The sequence below is a fragment of the Mobula birostris genome, chromosome 19, assembly GCF_030028105.1.
Source record: "Mobula birostris isolate sMobBir1 chromosome 19, sMobBir1.hap1, whole genome shotgun sequence".
In the NCBI taxonomy this organism is placed as follows: domain Eukaryota; kingdom Metazoa; phylum Chordata; class Chondrichthyes; order Myliobatiformes; family Myliobatidae; genus Mobula; species Mobula birostris.
The window spans coordinates 45,562,653-45,584,996 of record NC_092388.1 but is presented as its reverse complement, the minus strand read 5'-3'; the positions used below and the strand labels follow the sequence as shown (position 1 = coordinate 45,584,996).

The 22,344-nt window shown below is 40.9% G+C and overlaps 1 protein-coding gene across 1 annotated transcript in view; it reads left to right on the top strand.

Moving 5' to 3' along the window:
• LOC140212565 (acidic amino acid decarboxylase GADL1-like) overlaps positions 1 to 20,788 on the top strand; it is a 70,805-nt gene extending 50,017 nt beyond the window's left edge. Inside the window, exon 15 of the mRNA XM_072283531.1 lies at positions 13,061 to 20,788. Within this exon, the coding sequence (XP_072139632.1) occupies positions 13,061 to 13,234 (174 nt within the window). The 3' untranslated portion in view covers positions 13,235 to 20,788. The remainder of the gene's footprint in view (positions 1 to 13,060) is intronic.
• The last annotated feature ends 1,556 nt before the right edge of the window (positions 20,789 to 22,344 follow it).

The following is a 22,344-nucleotide window of genomic DNA, read 5'->3' as shown; positions in this document are numbered from 1 at the left end:
TTGTTTTACCCTTAAAGTAGCAGTCAGTAGATTGTACTTGGACTTGTAGAATTCTGGATCACACAGATCTAGCCCTCAACAGACTATTAATCTCCTCGTTCATCCATAGCTTTTTGTTTGGGTGTGTCCGGTATATTATTGGAAGGCACACATCCATCCACATAGCTGCCTGTGGTGTAGTGGCATCAGCGCCGGACTTCGAGGCGAATGGTCCTGAGTTCGAATCTGGCCGGCTCCTTGCACATTTCCCATCCGTGCTGGGTTGAGTGCCGAGCTAGCAACTGGGCTTCGTAATGGCGGAGATACTGCCCGTTGCGACACAAGGCACGAAAAGGAACAGCGCTCATCCACACAGGTCTTGATGAAGTCGGAGACTCGAAGATGAATCCCTGAATATTATGTAGTCTACTGGCTCAAAGCAGTCCCGTAAGTGGTTCTCCGCCTCCCTGGACCTCACCACTGGTGCTATGGTCTTTATTCTCTGCCTATACGCTGTACTTCTACTCCCAGCCAGGTGATTGGTCACATCATCCATAGATTACCTTAACTATTGAATCCTCTGTTAATTGAATTGACCTTATTTCTTACTTCCCTCACATACGTGAGGAGTAAAAATCTTTACGTTACATCTCCGCCCAAATGTGCAATTTATAGTAATTTATAATAAATAGTCTGCATAACAGGACAGACAACATATCATAGAAATACAGTTGTGTCAGCATAAATTAAGCAGTCTGATGGCCTGGTGGAAGAAGCTGTCCCGGAGCCTGTTCGTCCTGGCTTTTATGCTGCCGTACTGTTTCCCAGATAGTAGCAGCTGAAACAGTTTGTGGTTGGGGTGACTTCGGTCCCCAATGATCCTTCGGGCCCTTTTTACACTCCTGTCTTTGTAAATGTCCTGAATAGTGGGAAGTTCACATCTACAGATGCGCTGGGCTGTCCGCACCACTCTCTGCAGTGTCCTGCGACTGAGTATTACTACTGTTCTTCTTCTTTCCCCCTTCCCTTCTCAGCCACAGAGCCAGACTCAGTGCCACAGTGGCTTTCCCATGGTAGGACCTCCCCCCAACAGTATCCAAAACACTTGTTATTGAGAGGAACAGCCATAAAGAGTACTCTGCACTTCCTGCCTGTTCCCCTTCCGTCTCCTGACAGCCATCTAGCTACCTGCCTCCCGCAACCAAGACGTGAGTGCCTCCCTGTAGCTCCTACCTCTCCACTTTTCATTCTCTTGAATGAATGGTGGGTCATCCAGCAACAGCTCCAGTTCCATAGCGTGGCCAGTGAGGAGCTGCACCCAGATGTACTTCTCACCAATGTAGCAAGCAGGGACACTGGAGGTCTCCAAGGTCTCCCACATCTTGCCAGAGAAATGCACCACTGCATTGCGATCCACTCCCACCACTTCAGCTAAATGTGTCAGAAACTCCTTTAAAAATTACTTTTTGGTTAAGCTGCTTAATATTCCCCTAAAACTTTGAAACCAATTGTGTTTGAAAAATTCTGTGTAACTCCTGGGGATGTACTACGTCTCAAAGATACATTTTAGTTCTACTGTTTTCAAGTGCTTGCTGAGCATTTTGCAAGGGGACCTGATTTTTATGGACTAAAAGTTCTTAATTGTGACATCAAAGGAATAAAGGTGCCACAAACAAAGTGCTGGTCCAGTGATAGATACTTTTGCCTGTGCATTCTTCCTTTCAGTTCTATATCACTATAGCAACTGCATTTTATGGTGATTTATTTAGAGACATAGAAACATAGAAAACCTACAGCACAATACAGGCCCTTTGGCCCACAAAGCTGTGGCGAACATATCCTTACTTTAGAGATTACTTAGGGCTACCCATAGCCCTCTATTTTTCTGAGCTCCATGTACCTATCCAGGAGGCTCTTAAAAGACCCTATCGTATCCGCCTCCACCACCGTCTCTGGCAGCCCATTCCACGCACTCACCGTTCTCCGCATAAAATAACTTACCCCTGACGTCTCCTCTGTGTCTGCTTCCAAGCACCTTAAACCTATGCCCTCTCATGCTAGTCATCTCAGCCCTGGGAAAAAGCCTCTGACTATCCACATGATCAATGTCTCTCATCATCTTATACATTTCTGTCAGGTCACCTCTCATCTTCCGTCGCTCCAAGGAGAAAAGGCCAAGTACACTCAACCTATTCTCATAAGGTATGCTCCCCAATCCAGGCAACATTCTTGTAAATCTCCTCTGCACCCTTTCAATAGTTTCCACATCCTTCCTGTAGTGAGGTGACTAAAACTGAGCACAGTACTCCAGGTGGGGTCTGACCAGGGTCCTGTATAGCTGCAACATTACCTCTCGGCTCCTAAGCTCAATCCCACGGTTGATGAAGGCCTTCTTAACCACAGAATTAACCTGTGCAGCAGCTTTGAATGTCCTATGGACTCGGACCCCAAGATCCCTCTGATCCTCCACACTGCCAAGAGTCTTACCATTAATTCTATATTCTGCCATCATATTTGACCTACCAAAATGAACCACTTCACACTTATCTGGGTTGAACTCTATTTGCCACCACTCAGCCCAGTTTTGCATCCTATCAATGTCCTGCTGTAACCTCTGACAGCCCTCCCACTATCCACAACGCCCTCAACCTTTGTGTCATCAGCAAATTTACTAACCCATCCCTCCACTTCCTCATCCAGGTCATTTATAAAAATCACGAAGGGTAGGGATCCCAGAACAGATCCCTGAGGTACACCACTGGCAACCAACCTCCATATGACCCGTCAACAACCACTCTTTGCCTTCTGTGGGCAAGCCAGTTTTGGATCCACAAAGCAATGTCCCCTTGGATCTCATGCCTCCTTACTTTCTCAATAAGCCTTGCATGGGGTACCTTATCAAATGCCTTGCTGAAATCCATATACACTACATCTACTGCTCTTCCTTCATCAATGTGTTTAGTCACATCCTCAAAAAATTCAATCAGGCTCGTAAGGCACGACCTGCCTTTGACAAAACAATGTTGAGTATTCCTAATCATATTATGCCTCTGTAAATGTTCATAAATCCTGCTTCTCAGAATCTTCTCCATCAACTTACCAACCACTGAAGTAGACTTACTGGTCTATAATTTCCTGGGCTATCTCCCTTTCTTGAATAAGGGGACAACATCTGCAACCCTCCAATCCTCCGGAACCTCTCCCGTCCTCATTGATGATGCAAAGATCATTGCCAGAGGCTCAGCAATCTCCTCCCTCACCTCCCACAGTAGCCTGGGGTACATCTCGTCTGGTCCTGGTGACTTAGCCAACTTGATGCTTTCCATAAGCTCCAGCACATCCTCTTTCTTTATGTTTATATGCTCAAGCTGTTCAGTCTGCTGCAAGTCACCCTACAATTGCCAAGATCCTTTTCCATAGTGAATACTGAAGCAAAGTATTCATTAAGTACCTCTGCCATCTCCTCCGGTTCCATACACACTTTTCCACTGTCACACTTGATTGGTCCTATTCTCTCACGTCTTATCCACTTGCTCTTCACATACTTGTAGAATACCTTGGGGTTTTCCTTAATCCTGTCCACCAAGGCCTTCTCATGGCCCCTTCTGGCACTCCTAATTTCATTCTTAAGCTCCTTCCTGCTAGCCTTATAATCTTCTAGATCTCTGTCATTACCTAGTTTTTTGAATCTTTCATAAGCTTTTCTTTTTTTCTTGACTAGATTTACAACAGCCTTTGTACACCACGGTTCCTGTATCCTACCATCCTTTTCCTGTCTCATTGGAATGTATCTATGCAGATCTCCACTCAAATATCCCCTGAACGTTTGCCACATTTCCTCTGTACATTTCCCTGATTTATGCTTCCATATTTGTTATAAAGTAATTTACACCAGCAAGAGCTAGTTGAAGGTGAGAAGATTACCTCTATTAATTAATTATTGAAAAAATTACCTTTCTTTCTTCATCTTTGTATACCAGCAATCCCTCCTCAATCTTCTGTCTTGGTGAAGTGTCTTGGCAAAAATATTGACCGTCCATTTCCCTCCATAGATGCTGCCCGAATTTCTGAGTTCCTCAAGCAGTTTGTGTTGCTCCAGTTTCCAGCGTCTACAGTTCCGTGCATTTCTTTCCTTTCAAAGCTGCCGATGTAGCTGTTAATCAGTTCAGTTATTATTATTATTATTATTATTATTCAGTTATTGTGGGAATTGGAAAACACGTCAGCATCATATTCAGAATCAGGTTTGATATCAGCAGCTTATGTCATGAAATTGGTTGTCTTTGCGGCAGTAGTGCAATGCAATAGAAAAAAACTGCGAATTACAGTAAGTAGTTAAATTAAATAAGTAGTGCAAAAACAGAATTAAAAAAGTAGTGAGATAGTGTTCCTGGGTTCAATGTCCACTCAGAAATCGGATGAAGCCGTCCCTGAATCATTGAGTGTGTTGCCTTCAGATTCCTGTACCTGCTTCCTGACGGTAACAATGAGAACAGGACATGTCCTGGCTGGCGGGAGTCCTTAATGTTCAGTGTGCTGTTAGGTACAAGTCAATCTAGATGAGTGCATGGAAATGGACAAGTATGAGCAAAGGGAGGTGAGGAAAATAATATTCTCCTCTGACCAATTTCCTAAAATGTATTTCATCTGTTAATTTGAAACGTACAAGTGCCAATTTACATAATAACAGTTCTTTTTCCAAAATATAATGATCTTTTTAAGCAACAAAAAAAAAACTACTGAGCATTCAGCTTTTAAATGAGTACCAATTAGCTTGAGGTTCACAGCCCCCATACTTAAGATTTGAAAGGCACATTTGATCTCAGGCAATACGGCTCAGTTGGCAAGAGGCAACAGTGGACACTGTGTAATGTGATAATGCCAAATGATACTATAATCAGATAGTGCATTATATGTGGCTACTTCATTGAGTACCACCTGTACCTAATAAAGTGGCTGTTGAGTGTATGTTCATGATTTTCTGCCCATCCACTTCGAGGTTCAATGTTTTGTGTGTTCAGGGATGTTCTTCTGTACACCATTGTTATGATGCATAGATGTTTGAGTTGTCATTGCCTTCCTGTCAAGCTGATCCAGACTGGCCATTCTCCTCTGACCTCTCTCATTAATAAGGTGTTTTTGCCCACAAAACAGCCGCTCACTTTTGTTTTTTGCACCATTCTCTTGCTATATGTTGAAATCCCAGGAGATCTGCAGTTTCTGAGCTATTCAAGCCTGGCACCAACAATCATTCTACAGTTAAAGTCACTTAGATCACATTTCTTCCCCATTCTGATGTTTGGTCTGAACAACAACTGAACCTCTTGACCACGTCTGTGTGCTTTTATGCATTGAGTTGATGCCACGTGATTGGCTGATTAGTTATTTGCAAAAATAAGCAGGTGTACCTTATAAAGAGGTGTACTGAAAGAGAACACAATGCACTGATACACAAGAGATTTGGCTACATTAGGAATTGATTACAAAGATTTAAATGATATTTAACCTTTATCGCAATTTCTGTTGAAATCCTTCATCTTATGGTGAACACAGTATTGATATGCAACTTCCATTCCCTAGAATAAAATACATCTCTCATTTAGAGTTTGTGGTGAGGGACTTCCGTCCTTTGTTGCTTCAGTAAAAACACAGCAAATTAGACACTGTTGCTGCTGGATCATATTTAGTAATTGGGGCTTTGGGGAGGGTGCAGAAGAGGCTTACCAGGATGCTGCCTGCATGTGCTATCGTGAGAGGCTAGATAAACTTGGGTTTTTAAGATGTTGGGAAAGATTTGTAGCTCAGGTTGAAGATGCTGCTGTTGAGTGGCTTGTCTGATTCAAAGTTGCGCTGATGAAGTTGCCTAGCTGGGTAATGAAACGTCTCCGAGCTAGCAAGCCAGGTCGGCGGGCCACTCAACAACAACAAATTTGGGTTGTTTTCTTTGGAGCAGCGGAGGCCGAGGGGAGATCTGATAGAGGTTCACAAGATTGTGAGAGGCCTAGATAGAGTGGAAAGAGAGTATCAGTTTTCCAGGGTTGAATTGTCTAATACCAGAGGGCATGCATTGAAGGTGAAAGGAGATAGATTGAAAGGGGATGTGAGGGGTAAGTTTTTTTACTCAGAGTGGTGGAATGCGCTGCCTGGTATGGTGGTGGAGGCAAATACATTAGAGGCTTTTAAGAGATGTTTAGATAGGCAGATGGATATAAGGAAAATGGAAGGATATGGACATGGTGTAGGTAGGAGGGATCACTGTTCAGGTGGTTTTGATTTGCCTTTTAGCTGGTTCAGCTCAACGTTGTGGGCCAAATGGCCTGTTTCTGTGTTTAACTGAAAATGATGAATTTTTAAAATTCTAAATTATGGCTTTACATAGAAAGATAGTTTAAGAAAACAGCAAATGTTGAAAATACTCAGCAGGTTAAGCAGCCTTTGTAGAGACAGAACTAGAGTTAGTATTTCAAACTGATGACTTTTAAATAAAATTGGGGAAAACATTATAAATCAAACTTTATTCATTGTGACAAGCAGCCATTCTCTGGAGGCTGCCTTGGTAGAATCTCCCAAATTCAAAATACATCATATCTTTTATACCTTTAAGGGTGATTTAATACAATTTTAATAGTTAAATTTACTTCAAATATTGACTTTAAATATTTTGAGTCCAACAATGCTTCCATTGAGTTACAAACCTACAATAGGAGGCTCCTCCTGAATGTTCAAATATCTTTGTTGGGGTAAACTATCCACAGGACAGTCTAAAAGCTTCTGAAGACCAAGAACCCAGATGCCCAAGGTTAGTGTTGTCAAGGCCGACTCTGAGTATATTATTCTTGATAGGTAAAATATTCCTGTGACCCTTGTTGATGTGTGTAGTGACAACACGTGTCTGCTCTGCAAGCTTCCATGAACTCTGTCACCGTGGGCCCAAACTAACATGACTCATATTACCTGGTTAGGTACAGGCCAATTAACCTAACCCCATTGTCTTATGTTTTAAACTGATTACTGCTAACAGTTTACATTAACAACTGAAGACTGGTTCTTGTTTGAATTAATGTCTACACCAGGGGTCCCCAACCTGTTTCGCACTGCGGACCGGTTTCATATTGACAATGTTCTTGCGGGCCAGCTGACTGGGGGCGGGGGTGTTAATCACGAACGCAATATAGGTGATAAGTGGCTAATACACTCAATTTCGTTTCTAAAAGGGTTTATCTAATGAATTTAATATTAAACACACAGCGCATATTTTCCTCGCATGAATATAGCAATAAGTCAATTATCAGGGGAGCTTGAAGTAAGTGTTGAGCGAACTCCCAGTAGAAGTGGTAGAGGCAGGTTCGGTATTATCATTTAAAGAAAAACTGGACAGGTATATGGACAGGAAAGGAATGGAGAGTTATGGGCTGAGTGCAGGTCGGTGGGACTAGGTGAGGGTAGCGTTCAGCACAGACTAGAAGGGCAGAGATCGCCTGTTTCCGTGCTGTAATTGTTATTTGGTTATATAAGTCAATAGCATCATAACATTTTAAGTAACGTTTGGATATTAAACACACAGCACATACATTCCCTGTATGAACATATAAAATCATTGCAACACACTAAAATATCGCTGAATCAGTGGGAGCCCTGGGCTTGTTTTCCTGCAACAAGATGGTCCTATCGAGGAGTGATGGGAGACAGCGATACTCGAAGGGGGTTCCTTATGTCCAGTCTATTCCGCAATTTAGTTTTCGTTGTATTCATTCCAGAGGTATGTTGGAAATGGAAGCAACGTTTTCAGTGCTTTCGTGGCTATCTCAGGATATTTAGCCTTGACTTTGATCCAGAATGCCGGCAGAGATGTTATGTCAAACATGCTTGTCAGCCCGCCGTCATTTGCAAGCTCGAGGAGTTGATCTCCTTCCCGCGCTGACATGGATGACGTGCGTTCAAGCTCAGCAGTGGGCGTGACAAGGAATGAGGAATGCTGCAGCTGACTCATATCGCCAAATCATATTGTTTCCTCGCGGCCCGGTAGCACATGCTTTGCAGCCTGGTACCGGTCCGCGGCCTGGTGGTTAGGGACCGCTGGTCTACACATAATCTCATAACTCTTGATTCCTTTTTTTTTGGTATTTTGAATCCATATTGTGTCACCTGAGCATCGTTGTTAGATATTAAGGCAATTATGTAACACAAAGTAGTGTAGACCAAACATATATATTTTGAGAGATATAGATTGGGTAAATGCAAGAAGGCTTTTTTCCACTGAGGTTGGAGGAGATTAGAGCTGGAGGTCATGGGTTAAGGATGGAAGGTGAAATGTTTAAGGGGAACACGAGGGGGATGCTCTTCACTCGGGGGTGATGAGAGTGTGGAACGAGCTGCCAGAGGAGTAGAGTTTATGGGTTTGAATTCAGCGATGAAAAGAAATTTGGATAGGTACATGGAAGGGTGGGGTATGTAAGGCTATGGTCCGGGTGCAGGTTAGTGGGACGAGGCTGAATAGTGGCATGGACTAGATGGGCTGAAGGGCCTGTTTTGGTTCAGCTGTGTTCTACAACTCTAAAGGAACAAAGTAGTTTCTCCATTTTGTTTTTTCAGGAAGAGAACACTTTTCACATTGCAGGACTACTCAGTTTGCTTTGTACTAAATTAAGTTTTAAAGTGGGTGTCACAATTGTAACTTAGGAAGTAAGCAGCCAAAATATAGACAAAGAGTGATATGATAAAGACTATTAAATCTATTTTTAGGAACTTACAGGAAGGAATAGGCTATTTGGTCCCTCGGGCACATGCTACCATTAAGTGAGATCCTGGCTGATTCGGCTTTTTTACCCATATCCATTACCAACTTTAGGCTATTTTCAGCAACGTTGTTTGAAGGATAAATATTGGTTAAAACGGCAGAGAGAGTGGAGACATGGGATCTTTGATACTCAGCAGAAGAGACGCATGAGGCTCATTTGAAAGGAGGCACGTTTAACAGTTCTACACTCTCTCAGCGCACATGACTTGGGTGTGTGACTTGAGGTGGTGACTTCCTGACCCAGACGCAAGACGGTGGCTGCAGCGATGCAGTTCATTGTGTGTGAGCAATTACTTCGTGGTAGATTTGCACCATTTTGCCTTGAGCCTTTCTCAGACACCTGAGCTTACCTGTCAACTACCCCATCAGTGTCAAGAACTTGTGGTATTTGTAGCACAAATGTCCTTGCACTGGATAGGCAGTACAGACATTTCACTGCATCAACATAAGGTGATTTATGATACTCAGCCTGAGGAGCACAGAATGTGGTGAGGAGCTGGTCTCCACCAGTTTTCAAAATGTAGCATTTAATAAAACTACCACAGTTTTCTCTCATACTTCATGCTTCATACTCTATTTCTCTTTCTGAATCGATTTTGATTGTAATTGACCTTCTTTCTCTGTCATACGCCCTATCTTAAATCTCAAGAGTCAAGGAGATGAGACTGTTGGGCCCAGCTTTCAGGAGGACTTGGAAACTGCACAGACGTTATTAATTCTCATTCGTCACAGAGCATACATCAACGTTTGTTGGAGCTAAAGAGTGAATTTAAATCTAATTCATGACACACCAGGCACCATGCTCTAAGAAATTCTGGGCCAGTTTCCATTTTAAAAAAAGATTTCTAATTACAAACCCATGGAACAATTTTCATTGTCTTGACATATCCAAGACAAAGCATTACAAATCTTTGCTTAAACAAAATACTAATCAGAGACAGGAAGATCTACAGCATCACTTGTACTGAAGTTGTATTGTTTGGCACATGAATTACCTACATGCAGATTCCTGCATATGATCCAGCAGTGCCTGGTGCTAACCTCAGCATGTTACTTATTTCTGGGAACCATTCCAACCTCCCTTGAGAGAGTTGGCGAGTTGACAGTGGAGACACTAGCAGTGATGGTACAGTAACTCTCATTTGTATCTGGCTCCACGGAAGCAGTTCCTTGGTGTCACCAACGTTGGACATTAAACAAAGGATTATCACTGACACCATTCTTACCACACATTTGCCCAAAGAGTTTGGGCCAAAGCTAAATCCTCAAATTGTGTGTGTGGTGTCTTGTGAGAGACTGGCTTGTTTTTAAAAATAACAAGGAACTGGAATTGAACCCCACCTTATTTCCAATTTTAGCAGTGGAAAAGTGTTGTCACGTCAGCCAGTATCCGTGGAGAGAGAAACAGTTAAGGTTTCGGGTCAATACCTCTTATCAAATCTGTAGCATGGTGTCTGTAGCCATCAGTGTGTAAAAGAGCAAACATGCAGGTTTCAGTATAGCTGTATCCACAATCGCACAACTTTGAAAGCAGATTATTTATAAGTTATGATTCTATAATATATTGTAAAATGTTTCCTTTTTATTATACTTTTGCATTTATTGTTGCATTGTTTCGTCAGTGGCATTCTAGTTAATAATCAGGTCCAATACCACTGTCAGGAAGACAAATCAGCAGTCTTATACCCACTGCTAAATGATGGTTTTAAAGTTTTATTGAACTATTTATTTTCCTTCTTGAACTATGGCAACATAGAGGTTAGTACAATGCTTTACAGTACCAGCGACCCGGGTTCAATTCCCGCTGCTGCCTGTAAGGAGTTTGTACGTCCTCCCCATCTCCATGTGGGTTTCCTCTGGGTGCTCTGGCTTCCTCCCACAATCCAAAGACTTACTGGTTGGTACATTAATTGGCCTTTGTAAATTGTCCCGTAATTAGGCTAGGGTTGCTGGGCTGTGTGGCTCACAAGGACTGGAAGGTCCTGTATCTCAATAAATTATTATTCCCACTTTAGTAAATATTTTTTTTTACATTGGAGTGTAAGTATCTCTTATATTTCAGGTATATTGGTATTGCTTTACTTTTCTCACAGTGAAAAGCTTGCTTTACCTACTTGATGTTACTGCATGCTTGGAGATATGACGTGGATCATGTTTATTTGTATTTAGTGCAGAAAGTTCCTGGGTGAAAATTATATTGTTCAAATCTAATTTGTAATGCATATCACACTGACGCTCATATAAACAGGAACACCGCCCAAGAAACAGACGTGTGTGAACATGCATGTTATAAAAGAAAAACATTAGGAATAATAGATGCCAAAAGAAACTTTTTGACCAACAGTTACACTCGACTGTTTTCTATTTTCCATAATCTCAGGATGAGATCCAAGTGTCCCATGTGCCCTGTTTAGCTGTAGACACCAAGTTGCTTTATATAAACATCACCCTTGGGTTAAAGAAACATGATTTACTGTTAGTACAGCCTTATTGCATTTAGTAGGGGAAAATATAATGCCACATCCTAAAATCTAATCTTTTCAATAAAGCTCCACCATGCTAAATCTACTTGTATTGCAATCTTGGTACAGAAAAGCATGCTAGAACAATTTCTAACTAGCAATTAGTATTTCTTTGTCCAAAAGTAAGCTGGGGAAATCTTAGCATTCAGAGCAAAACTCACATAACGGTGATAACATCTGGCATTGTTATCCAACCCTTTAGAATGTTGCACAACCAACACAGCAGTCTAAATGAGGCCAGACCAGGGTATGGTTTGCTACTGGTGATGGATGTTACTGTGAGCATTTGAGACTAATCTAGAACTAACCTAATACCAGTTTTCATGTTCAGTCCTAATGTTAACGGGAAACATACATTTCTAGAGGTGCCAGCACTTTGGGGGTGGGGTAGGGGGTAAGGAGAGTTGTTCAACACAACATGGAATTTTGAGAATGTAATACTCTCCTCCAGGTAGAAAATGGAGAGTTGTTAAATACATCCAGGTACTTCACAGATTGTGACATTGTGAATGGGAATGACCAGTGTTTGCACTAAAAATTTCTGACTTTCGCTTGCTGGAGTTTTGCCAACTGATTGTTAAAGGATGAGTTGACCAAAGTACTTTAAATTTTACTGTCATAGTTCAGTGATAAATATAGTCTTCAATCATAATAAATATAGACGTGTGTTAAGCCCCATCCGTCCTTCCAATCAAAATTACTACTATAAATCCTACAAATAACTATTCAAAAACTATGCATGTTAGCAATTCTAGGTAACTGTGCCACTTGCAATTAATTTAATTTCATTCTCAATTTCCATGTGGATATTGACAGGATGCAGCATACATAGTAAACAGCACTGTGGTATAATAATTGACACAGCAATGACACTGTGACTCCTTTTTAACGGCTGTCGCTGTACAGTTATCCAATCTGAGAACAGTTCTGTAATGAATCTGATATTTCATGTGGTATCTGTAACTAGCACAGTTATATTAGATCGTTTAATAATCATACAGCATATTAACATGCCATAAGAGCACGGATGCACCTAAGGGAATACTGCGGTAACTTTACTGTGTAATTTCCTGGTGAGTGGTGGGTGTTGCAAGTACAACCCACAGGACTTTCTAACAAATGTTGGTATTTCTTCGTTTAACAAGGATTGGAAAGAGCATTTGAAAGAACCTCAGATATATAACTTTCACCAGTAAACGCAGGTGGGAATTAATTTGTACCATGGGACTTGGTGCCACAGCGAGCGGTGGTGAAAAGTGTTGTTAATATGGATAAGGGTTTATTTATTGAGATACAATGCAGAATAGGCCCTTCAAGCCATGTGGATCCGCAGTCCCCCAATTTAATGTTAGCCTTATTTACAATGACCAACGAACCTAACAGCTGGTATGTCTGTTTAAATTATGAGAAGGTTGAAAAAGGATATGCAGATTGAGGAAGGTGAAGAAGAATTGGAGGAGACTCATGCAGACCATTAAAGTGACCCATTGGGCTAACTTTTTTTTTCTTTCCACACTGTTTGATCCAATAATAGGTGTGAAAACCCATTTCTCAATATTCAAATGGTTCCAAGGTTTTCTTGACCACCTGCTCTCACTGGAGTTTAAATTATTGGTGATCCTTTTCCCTGGTGTTTCTCCCCTGGAGTTTGCATTGTAGTACTAGATGACCATGTTCTTACAGAGAAAGTAATCTTGCATGTTGCCTTCTCAACTATACTTCTTGGCACTTTGTCTGAACTCATTCCCTTTCGATGTTACAGGTTGCACCAGTCATTAAGGAGCGGATGATGAAGAAAGGCAGCATGATGGTGGGTTACCAGCCTCATCGCGACAAAGTCAATTTCTTCCGTCAAATCATCATCAGCCCCCTCGTCAGCCGTGAGGATATGGACTTTATTCTCAACGAGATCGACAGCCTGGGGAAGGACTTATAATTTAGTTTAAGGTGTAGCTGATATGTTTACAGTTATCACGTTTACTAGGAAGTTTAAAATATTCAGACTTTAGCTTAGAAAATGGATAAGCACTAACTTGTACTGTACTCAATTTTAGCATGAACAAAATTATCCTTCACTCAGCAGAACACAAACTTACTTTACAGAACAATGTCAAGGCTTAGTGAAGTACTTTGTATTTATGTTCAGTTACAGATAGCTGGTCTTATACTGTAAGCGTCTTAGCAGACATAGAGATGGTGTATATCTTTGCCATCCTGGGTGTGTCGAAACTTAAAGTAAAAACAAACACCTTCAGAGGTTGGCTACTGCTTATCTAAACATCTCGCTGCAGCATTACATCTTGTCTTGCTCAGCTTCATTACCAGAAACAATGGTTTGTTTGCTGGGGCTATCTTGACTCCAAATATCAGTAATTTTGAAGTAAAGTCATAAGAAGCCGGCCGGTGGTGTAGTGGCATCAGCACCAGACTTTGAAGCCAGTGGTCCTGAGTTCGAATCCAGCCGGCTCCCTGGCACGCTTTCCATCTGTGCTGGGTTGAGCATTAAGCTAGCAACTCAGCCTCTTAAAAAAAAGTCAACTGCTAGTGGAAATGGCACGAGGCGCCAAAAGGAACAAGTTGAAAGTATAAACATAAAAGCTTGAACTGTAATTTCTTTCTTGTTGCAGATGCACTTCAAAATTTTAATTCTGTAGAGTGACCAAGCTTCAGTGACAAAACATTTAGCTTCCATTTGCTTTCACATTAATTTATAAAGTTAAATTCCCACCCTAGCTCCGTGACCTGGCAAATAAGGATCAAGAAAGAAGAGTCAGGTTTTTCCTTCTTTCCAACTGTGGCATTTTCCTTCCAGGCTGCAGTTAACATGGGAGAAGGTAGACAAAGACTAATTTATTTTGTTATATGGAAAATTCAGGGTGTAAAGCATCTTCATCTTCCATCCTACTACTAAATCACTGCATAATTCAGCTGAGGGACAGAAGTTGGCACAAGTCAGGAAAAGCAGTCACTAATATTACTGATACAGGGGGAAAAAGTTCATTCAGTCTGAATATCAGTTGAGCATTTGATAACATTTTTAAAAATTGCTGCTTCGCATATTGCGCATTGCTAGTTACAAGACTTACTCTAACCGTGCTAACTTGTGATCTGTATGCTAAATGACAGCAAGAACAATTAAGAGTTCACTGTGCGCAATATTAAGTAGTTCATAAACACAAGAAACTCTGCAGATGTGTGAAATCTAAAACATACACACGAAATGCTGGACTGAGACTGCACCTCAGGACTAGTCTCGGCCTGAATTGCCACCTGTCTGTTCATTTCCGTGGATGCTGCCTGACCTGCTGAGTCTCTCCAGCATTTTGTGTGTGTTGAGTGGTACAGCTGTGTGCAGTTAATATGACATATAGTTTAGTGCTGTTATTCTGATAGTGGAAGTAAACTTAGCTTCATTTAATTCTTGCAATTATTCCTGCAGTTTACAAGGTATTTTAAAGTGAGCAATTTGCTTTGCATATGTATATTTTGAAAGAACAAAGTTTAAAAAAAACTCTTAAAATGGGACTATTATGGTCACCAAGGCCAGAATTTCATTTTGTAAGTAATGCCATCGTGGCTCTCCCCACCACCTAAAGGTACCCAAGTGCCTACCTAGGAATCCGCAAATGGTACTAATGAAGGTTTTGAACTGCATGCTTTTTACCTAGAATATATATTTCAAAGCTTTCAAGTAGCATTTTATGGAAAGAGCACTCCAGGCTAACAGTGCTGCTATGATAGATTATTGAATTACAGTGTTTGCATAATGATGATTTCTGCTTTCTGTAGGATGACAAAAGCCCCCTTTTTTAAAAAAAAGTAGTCTCTATATTAACGTAATTCTGTAGGGAGTTTTTGACTGCCTAGTGCTAAGCTACACGTTTTTGATCTGCTAAGATCATTATAAAGGCTTTAGGTTATACCGAAACATTTACTGTGGTGGGTCAGAAGGAAGGTGATGAAATGTTCCAGGCAATCTTTCTCCTCGAGCTGGTTTCTGTTTCTGTGTAAAGACTTTCCCAGCTATAGCAAGGCAGGCTTAGAAAAGACAAGGCCTCACACTGATTACTTTTGGAAGAGTTCTTTGTTTTGTTTGAACAATGTTTTTATTTTCCACAGGCATTGTTATTATAATATTACAGTTACATTTTTTTAATGTTTTTCAGAGCGCTGCATTGTTTAATGCAGAGCTGAATTCTTTAATGTAGAAAACTGAGTATTGAGCTCTGGTTAAAAAAAAAATTTAAAATAATGTATTTGCTGTCTGGTAATTTAAACAGTGTAAAATTTTACGTGTGTCGTGCAGAATTTGTTCTATAAACATAACTATCATTTCTGAGAATCCTGGTCTCAGGCAGCTGATTCCCTGCCCCACAGACATCCAGTTCCATGCTTCCTGACAGCATTTTCCTTGTATGTACAACAGTCAACACTCCATGAGATGTTGTGAGGGTGGGGTTGTTATTTGTGTGGTTCAAAGCACAAATATGGCTGCCAGTGTAAAAATCAGAATGGATGTTGCTAAATTTATCAAAAAAAATTCTTACTAAATAAAGTGAAGTGTCAAAACATGATACTAAGTTTAATAACTAGGAAAGGAATTTGAGTGAATACAGTACATCCAGCAGTAGGATTGTAGTTAAGTCAGTAGACTAAGGTACAAAGGCTTGAGGTGCAATCTGTGCAACTTGGGGAGAAAAGAGTCAGTAGCTGGAGAACTTACTGTAAATTTAACAAAGTGCTTCAGCTTCACTAATGTTTGCTGAGGTTGTCTGGTCTGGCTTAATCAAGACTCCTGATTCCCAGCCAAGTGCTGATGCTTCAGTCCCCTCGGAAGCAGTCTAGTCAGCCGTTCAGCGTTAACTAAATACTGCAGACACTGGAAATCTGAACCTGAAACTGAAAATGCTGGGGCTACTCAGCAGGTATGGCAGCATTTAATGTTTCAGAATAGTGATACTTCATCAGGCACATTTCCGATGGGAAGTACTGAATCTTAAACTTTAGCCTTGTTGCTCTGCCTGCAGATGCTGGCTAACTCGCTGATCATAGAGTCATAGAGAAGCGCAGCACAGAAGCAGGCCCTTTGGCCCATCTAGTCCATGCCGAAACCATTTAGACTGCCTACTCTAACTGACCTTCGTCAGAACCATAGCCTTCCATACCCCTACTATCCATGCACCTAGCCAAACTTCTCTTTAACATTGAAATTGAGCTCGCATGCACCACTTGCGCTGGCAGCTCGTTCCACAATCCTCTGAGTGAAGAAGTTTCCCCTCAAGTTCCCTTTAAACTTTTCACCTTTCACCCTTAACCCATGACCTTTGGTTGTAGTCCCACCCAACCTCAGTGGGAAAAGCCTGCTTGCATTTGCCCTATCTATACCCCTCATAATTGTGTATGCCTCTATCAAATGTCCTCTCAATCTTCTTCATTCTAAAGAATACAGTCCTGACTTATTCAATCCTTCCTTACAACTCAGGTCGTGCATTTGGGGGTTTCTAGGTGGTGCAGCTCAAACCAGAAGGACCTATTCCCACACTGTGTCTCTAAAATAAATTTAAAAGGACACTCTTCATTGATTTAATTACCTGGATCCACAAGCTTTCAGACACTAGGTTAAAACTTTGTTGGGTATTTTAAATCTGGTTTTAACATTCCTGTAATACTTTGCTCCAAAACACTAATTCAGAATAATTTACATTGGAGGTACTACCTTCAGATCTATGTGACGGTAAATAGACTCTCTTTAAGTCTTTCAGCCGTTGTATTTAAGAGGCTGGAGAAACTTCATTTTGGCTTGGAAAGGAACAAGCAAAGCAGGATAACAGTGGGAAAGATAGTGATATCTGGAAGATAACAATCTCCATTAGTAACTAACTACACAACAACTCATTTTTCCCACACAAAATTATTCTGTCATTGTTTATTGACTGACATGCTTTTGTTAAAATGTGAGATTGTGACTACTGCTGGATGATTTGCATCAGGATTTGTTGTAATAAAATGGCTATCTGCATATTCATAGTATTGAGGCTTGAGGCAAAAGACAAATCAGTCCATATTTTTTCTTTTCCCTGTAAAATATATTGATAATATTTTGACAGAACATTGATTAATCTGTTAAGCAAAGCACTTGTTGGTCTACATTTTCTTTGCTAGTTAGATGATTTCTGATCATTCTTTTTTGTTAAAATTTTAACTAAGATCTGAAGAACGTCTTTTAACACTCCATCCAAATTCCAATAAGGAAATTTCCTTTGGTCCTGCAGTGTCTTTTCATTTTCCAATTGGCTGGGAAGTAAGTGTGGACAGCAGGGTGGGGAAGTGATGAGGACAGCCAGTGACAGTTGTATGAGCAGCTTGCAGAAGGTGGCCATTCATAATTAAATGTCAGCAGAGATTGCCCTGTCCAATTGGTCAGACATTTTGTGCTGTTGTCCACCTCCGACCGAGCAATATTGCTTTAAAAACTTGGAAAAATTACCAATTGAGCAAATACAGACCTGAGCACTTATTTTATAGAAAGTCGTGTTGATTTCTGTAATGCTTCAAGTGTATAGTGTGCTGCTTTTTCAGTGAGGTGTTGGCACTAGAAAATAGTGTACAACATTGCCCCTGAAAGCAAAACTGTTTATCTTAATGAAAGAAATGTTGCAGTGCTATTATCTTTGTAGTATAATTCAATTGTCCACAACATGATGCTTCTCTAGTGAAATGCCAAATACCATGGATTTACTAGTTGGAGTGAGTTTTCTGCACTGTTTTACATTACGCAACTTTGTGGGTGTTTTGGACCATTTAAATTTAAAATAGAACCAGTACATCAAACTGTCGCTGAAATTAGACTTTTTTTTATATTCAACATATTGAGCTAAATATACTTGAATCAGATAAGGTGATAACTTATGTTTTAATGTCAAATGAAAAGCAAAATTCTGTATTTAACGTAGTGAAATAAAAGTTGCAAACCAAAATGACATTCACACATCTTTTTATATGCAGAACGATTGTAGGTTTTATATCATTGGGGGTTTGAAAAATATCCTAGATGTAGTTTTGCCAGCAATGTTTCCTCTTCCTGGATGAACCAGAAGATCATGCAACTCAAAATGGGAAAGTTTGAGGTAGTCTGTTCAGTGACTTCTAGCTCCCAATCCTTTTCCCTTGCCATTCAATCTAAAATTTCCACATCAGAAGTATCCCAGATTTAAGTTTTACCCCAGCTATATATAAACTCCTCTATTCCATATCTTCCAGACAGTGGCTTACAATTGCTCTTAACTCATTCCATACAATGGCTCATAAATAACATTGTTCACCCAGAAACAGGCTGTGGCAAATAGTCATTAGATAGCTTTGTTTGTTTCCCTTTGCCCAGAAATAGCTTTAATAGATGATAACAAAGGATGGCCTCCCAACTGCTCCCAGAAGAACTTCTGACCACTCACAACACCAATTCCCACATTCATGATACTGAGTCAAGGCGGCAACAGTTAACTCTACCTGGAAACCAAGAATGATTTTGAGAAAAATAAACCTTGATAGCTCCAGCACGACAGATGCTGCTCAACCTGCTGAGTATTTCTAAAACTTTGTGTTATCATTTCAGACTTCCAGCAGCCATAGCATTTTGCCACTAGTGTCCAAAGTCTTCACTTCCCACAATGGTCATCCCCTCCTTGCAGGACCTGGGCAAACCAGTGTCAAACAAGTTTATCATACTTTTGGTAACAGCTAAGACTGCTTATTTCCTTGTGCCTTGCTATATTGCCTTTTGCATATTGTGATAGAAGACAGAACTGGCATACTACACAATTGAGGAAGGCAGATGCAATTGCTGAGGTATACCAATGCCATCCTTTTTACAATTATCGATGGTATAGTAACTATTTAAATTGAGAGATGTTCAGACCAGGTAAAGCTATGTCCTAATTTATGGGTGGAATCATAAAGGCTAGGTCACCTTCTTTTGCCCAGCAGTTAAATGGCACCTCTGTAGTAGAATCACGTTCTAATACAAATCAATTTCTATCTGTTAGAAATTGGCTTTTGACAAGTGTCTTGTGTCCTGACATCAACTGAAAGTCCCTTTATAAACTGACCTGCACACAACCTGTTCCTCATACAGTTCAAAGTATATTTATTATCAAAGTATGTATACATTATACAACCTTGAGATTGGTCTCCTAACAGGCAGCCACAAAGCAAAGAAACTCAAAAGAATCCATTAAAAAACACTATCAAACACCCAATGTGCAGAGGGAAAAAAAACAGTTCATGCAGACAATAAAAACAAATTGCCTTCAGAATTGAAGTCCACAAAGAGAGTCTGTCCACAGACCCTCTGTTCAGGTGCTTGCAATCCTGACAGAATATTTATTGTTTATTGCCCTATAGGAGGCCATTCAGTCATTGGGCCTGTGCTGGCTCTGAGCAGAAATTCCACCAGTCCCAAAGTTTCCTGTACCCCTGCAACCTGTTCTCTTGCACGTGCCCATCAACTCCCCTGTGATTCTTTGCCCACTTGCCTACAATGCAGAGGCAACTTGCAGCAGCTAATTCACCCACCAGGAGGCAGCATGGCAGTGTAGTGGCTAGCATGACACTTCACAGTACCAGCGACCCCGGTTCTAATCCTGCCACTGCCTGTAAGGAGTTGTAAATTCTCCCAGTGACCGCAAGAGTTTCCTCTGGGTGCTCCAGTTTCCTCCCACAGTCCAAAGACGTACTGGTCAGTAGGTTAATTGGTCATTGTAAGTTGTTGCTTGATTAGATGAGGATACAATCAAGGGTTGGTGGGTGTCACCGCTTGAAGAAGGGGGAGATGGAGGAAAGCCCATCAAACTCAACTTTAGGATGTGGAAGAAAACTAGAGCACTTGGGGAAACTTGTGTTGAGAGAGCATGCAAATACCAGAAGACAAGGTTGTGGCTGGACCTCTGAGGCAGTAGCAATAACTGCCACAGTGCCATTGAAAGAGCCCTTCCTAATTTGCTTAATGACTGTAAATTTTACCATTTCTCTGGGCACGTCAGATGTTAAAAACATCAGAAAAGGGAGACTTCCAGTCAGTCCATGTGTCAGATGGTACGTACAGTAAAATAAAGGCATCCGTTAGTCTTGCGAGACCATGGATCTGCACCTGGAAAGTCTTCACTCTCCAGGGCACAGGCCTGGGCAAGGTTGTATGGAAGACCAGCAGTTGCCCATGCTGCAAGTCTCCCCTTTCCACGACTCCAATGTTGTCCAAGGGAAGGGCATTAAGACCCATACAGCTTGGCACCAGTGTCATCACAGAGCAATGTGTGATTAAGTGTCTTGCTCAAGGACAGAATACGTTGCCTCAGCTGGGGCTTGAACTCATGACCTTCAGGTCGCTAGTCCAATGCCTTAACCACTTGGCCACGTGCTCACTATGTACAGTATGCACAAGTAAATGCTGCAATGGGGAATTTAGAATGTTGTCAATAACCAGATGAAAGTAACATTTTATAATTTCTTTATTAAATACTTACATTAGTCTTTACATTGCAAAGATGATAAATGTGTGGCTTTGCACACATGTACATATAAGCTTGGCTATACTTTATAAATGAGTAAAATATATTGTTAATCATTCAGATAAAGGTTTCTGTTTCCCTGCACTGCATCAGATTACATTCATTTCCTTTTAATGGACTGAAGTCCCAAGTCATAGCAACATACACATTATTACAGATTCAATTTGTATTTAGTACAAGATCCACCAACAGTAAGGTATACAAGAGTTCCTGGATGTCCCAAGGCACTTCACAAGAACATTATCAAGCAACATTTGATACCAAGTCAATTGCAATATTAGGGCCAAAGTCAATATTTGGAGAATGTTGTAAAGAAAGGTAAGATTTGTACAGAGATGAGTTTAGGTCGGGAATTCCAGAAAAGCTAAGTAGTGGAAGGATTAAATTATGGATGATAAAGAGAGCAGAACTGGAGAAGTTGGACATCACTTGCGAGGAAGGCATTGATTTCTCATCATCAACTGCCCTCAAACTGCTGCAGTTTTTCAAATTAGGGTGGTGCAAGTCTTGGTGGGGGACCTGCAGATGGTGGTATCCCCATGGACCTCTTTGGTCACAGATAACACAGGTTTGGGGAGTTGCCGTTACTGTCAACCAGGCGAGGAACTGTTGTGCGGTCACAGTATGTCTGCCGGTGATGGAAGGGATGAATGGTGGATGTACAACAGTAACAACAGAAGCTGTCATCTTGCCCTGGATGAGACTGAGCTTGTTGGATTCCAGGGAATGAGTTGAGTAAGGCCACAGTGGGGTTTAAAAACTGGGATGGGAATTTTTAAAAATTGATTAACTCAGGAGCAACACAGGTAAATGAGCATAGGGAGATGGAAGAACAAGATGGGACACATTAGGACACACAAGCAGCAGCATTTTGTATGACTGGCTTATGGAGGATCGAAGTGAAACAGTCTTATGCAGAGTTAGGAAAAGCATCATACAAACTATCAAATTGTGCTTGCAAATCAATACAAAAGATGAGAGTTCTCCTTCCACTGAGTGGCCCAGGATTATTGTCACTTGGTGAGGTGTTTTACAATGGCTCATACCAAAGCTTGACGCTTCAAATGGAAGGAGACAGATTGCTATCAGATTAATGAAGTTGCGTTCAAAGTAGCAGCCAATGCATACACTCAACATGAGGAATTATGGCGCATGTTTGATCATACTAACTCTGCCTCACTTTTGGAGGTGGATATTGAAGACCAGATTCCTTGTACCAAAGGATGAATAGCACATGTTCCTATTAGGACAATTGAAGATCGTAAAAAAAAATACATCAGTCAACATACAAAACCTGCTATGTAGAGGCAACAGGATACAATAGCTTTTGTCCTGACATTGACGTGAAATCCCTTTAATACCATTTTTATTGAAAACACTTTCAAAAAAAGCTGTTAGATAATTTTATCCTATGAAACATTACCTCCTTATATAAATGTCACTTATATTAAGTGCTATATAAAATAGTTTTAATGCAAGTTGA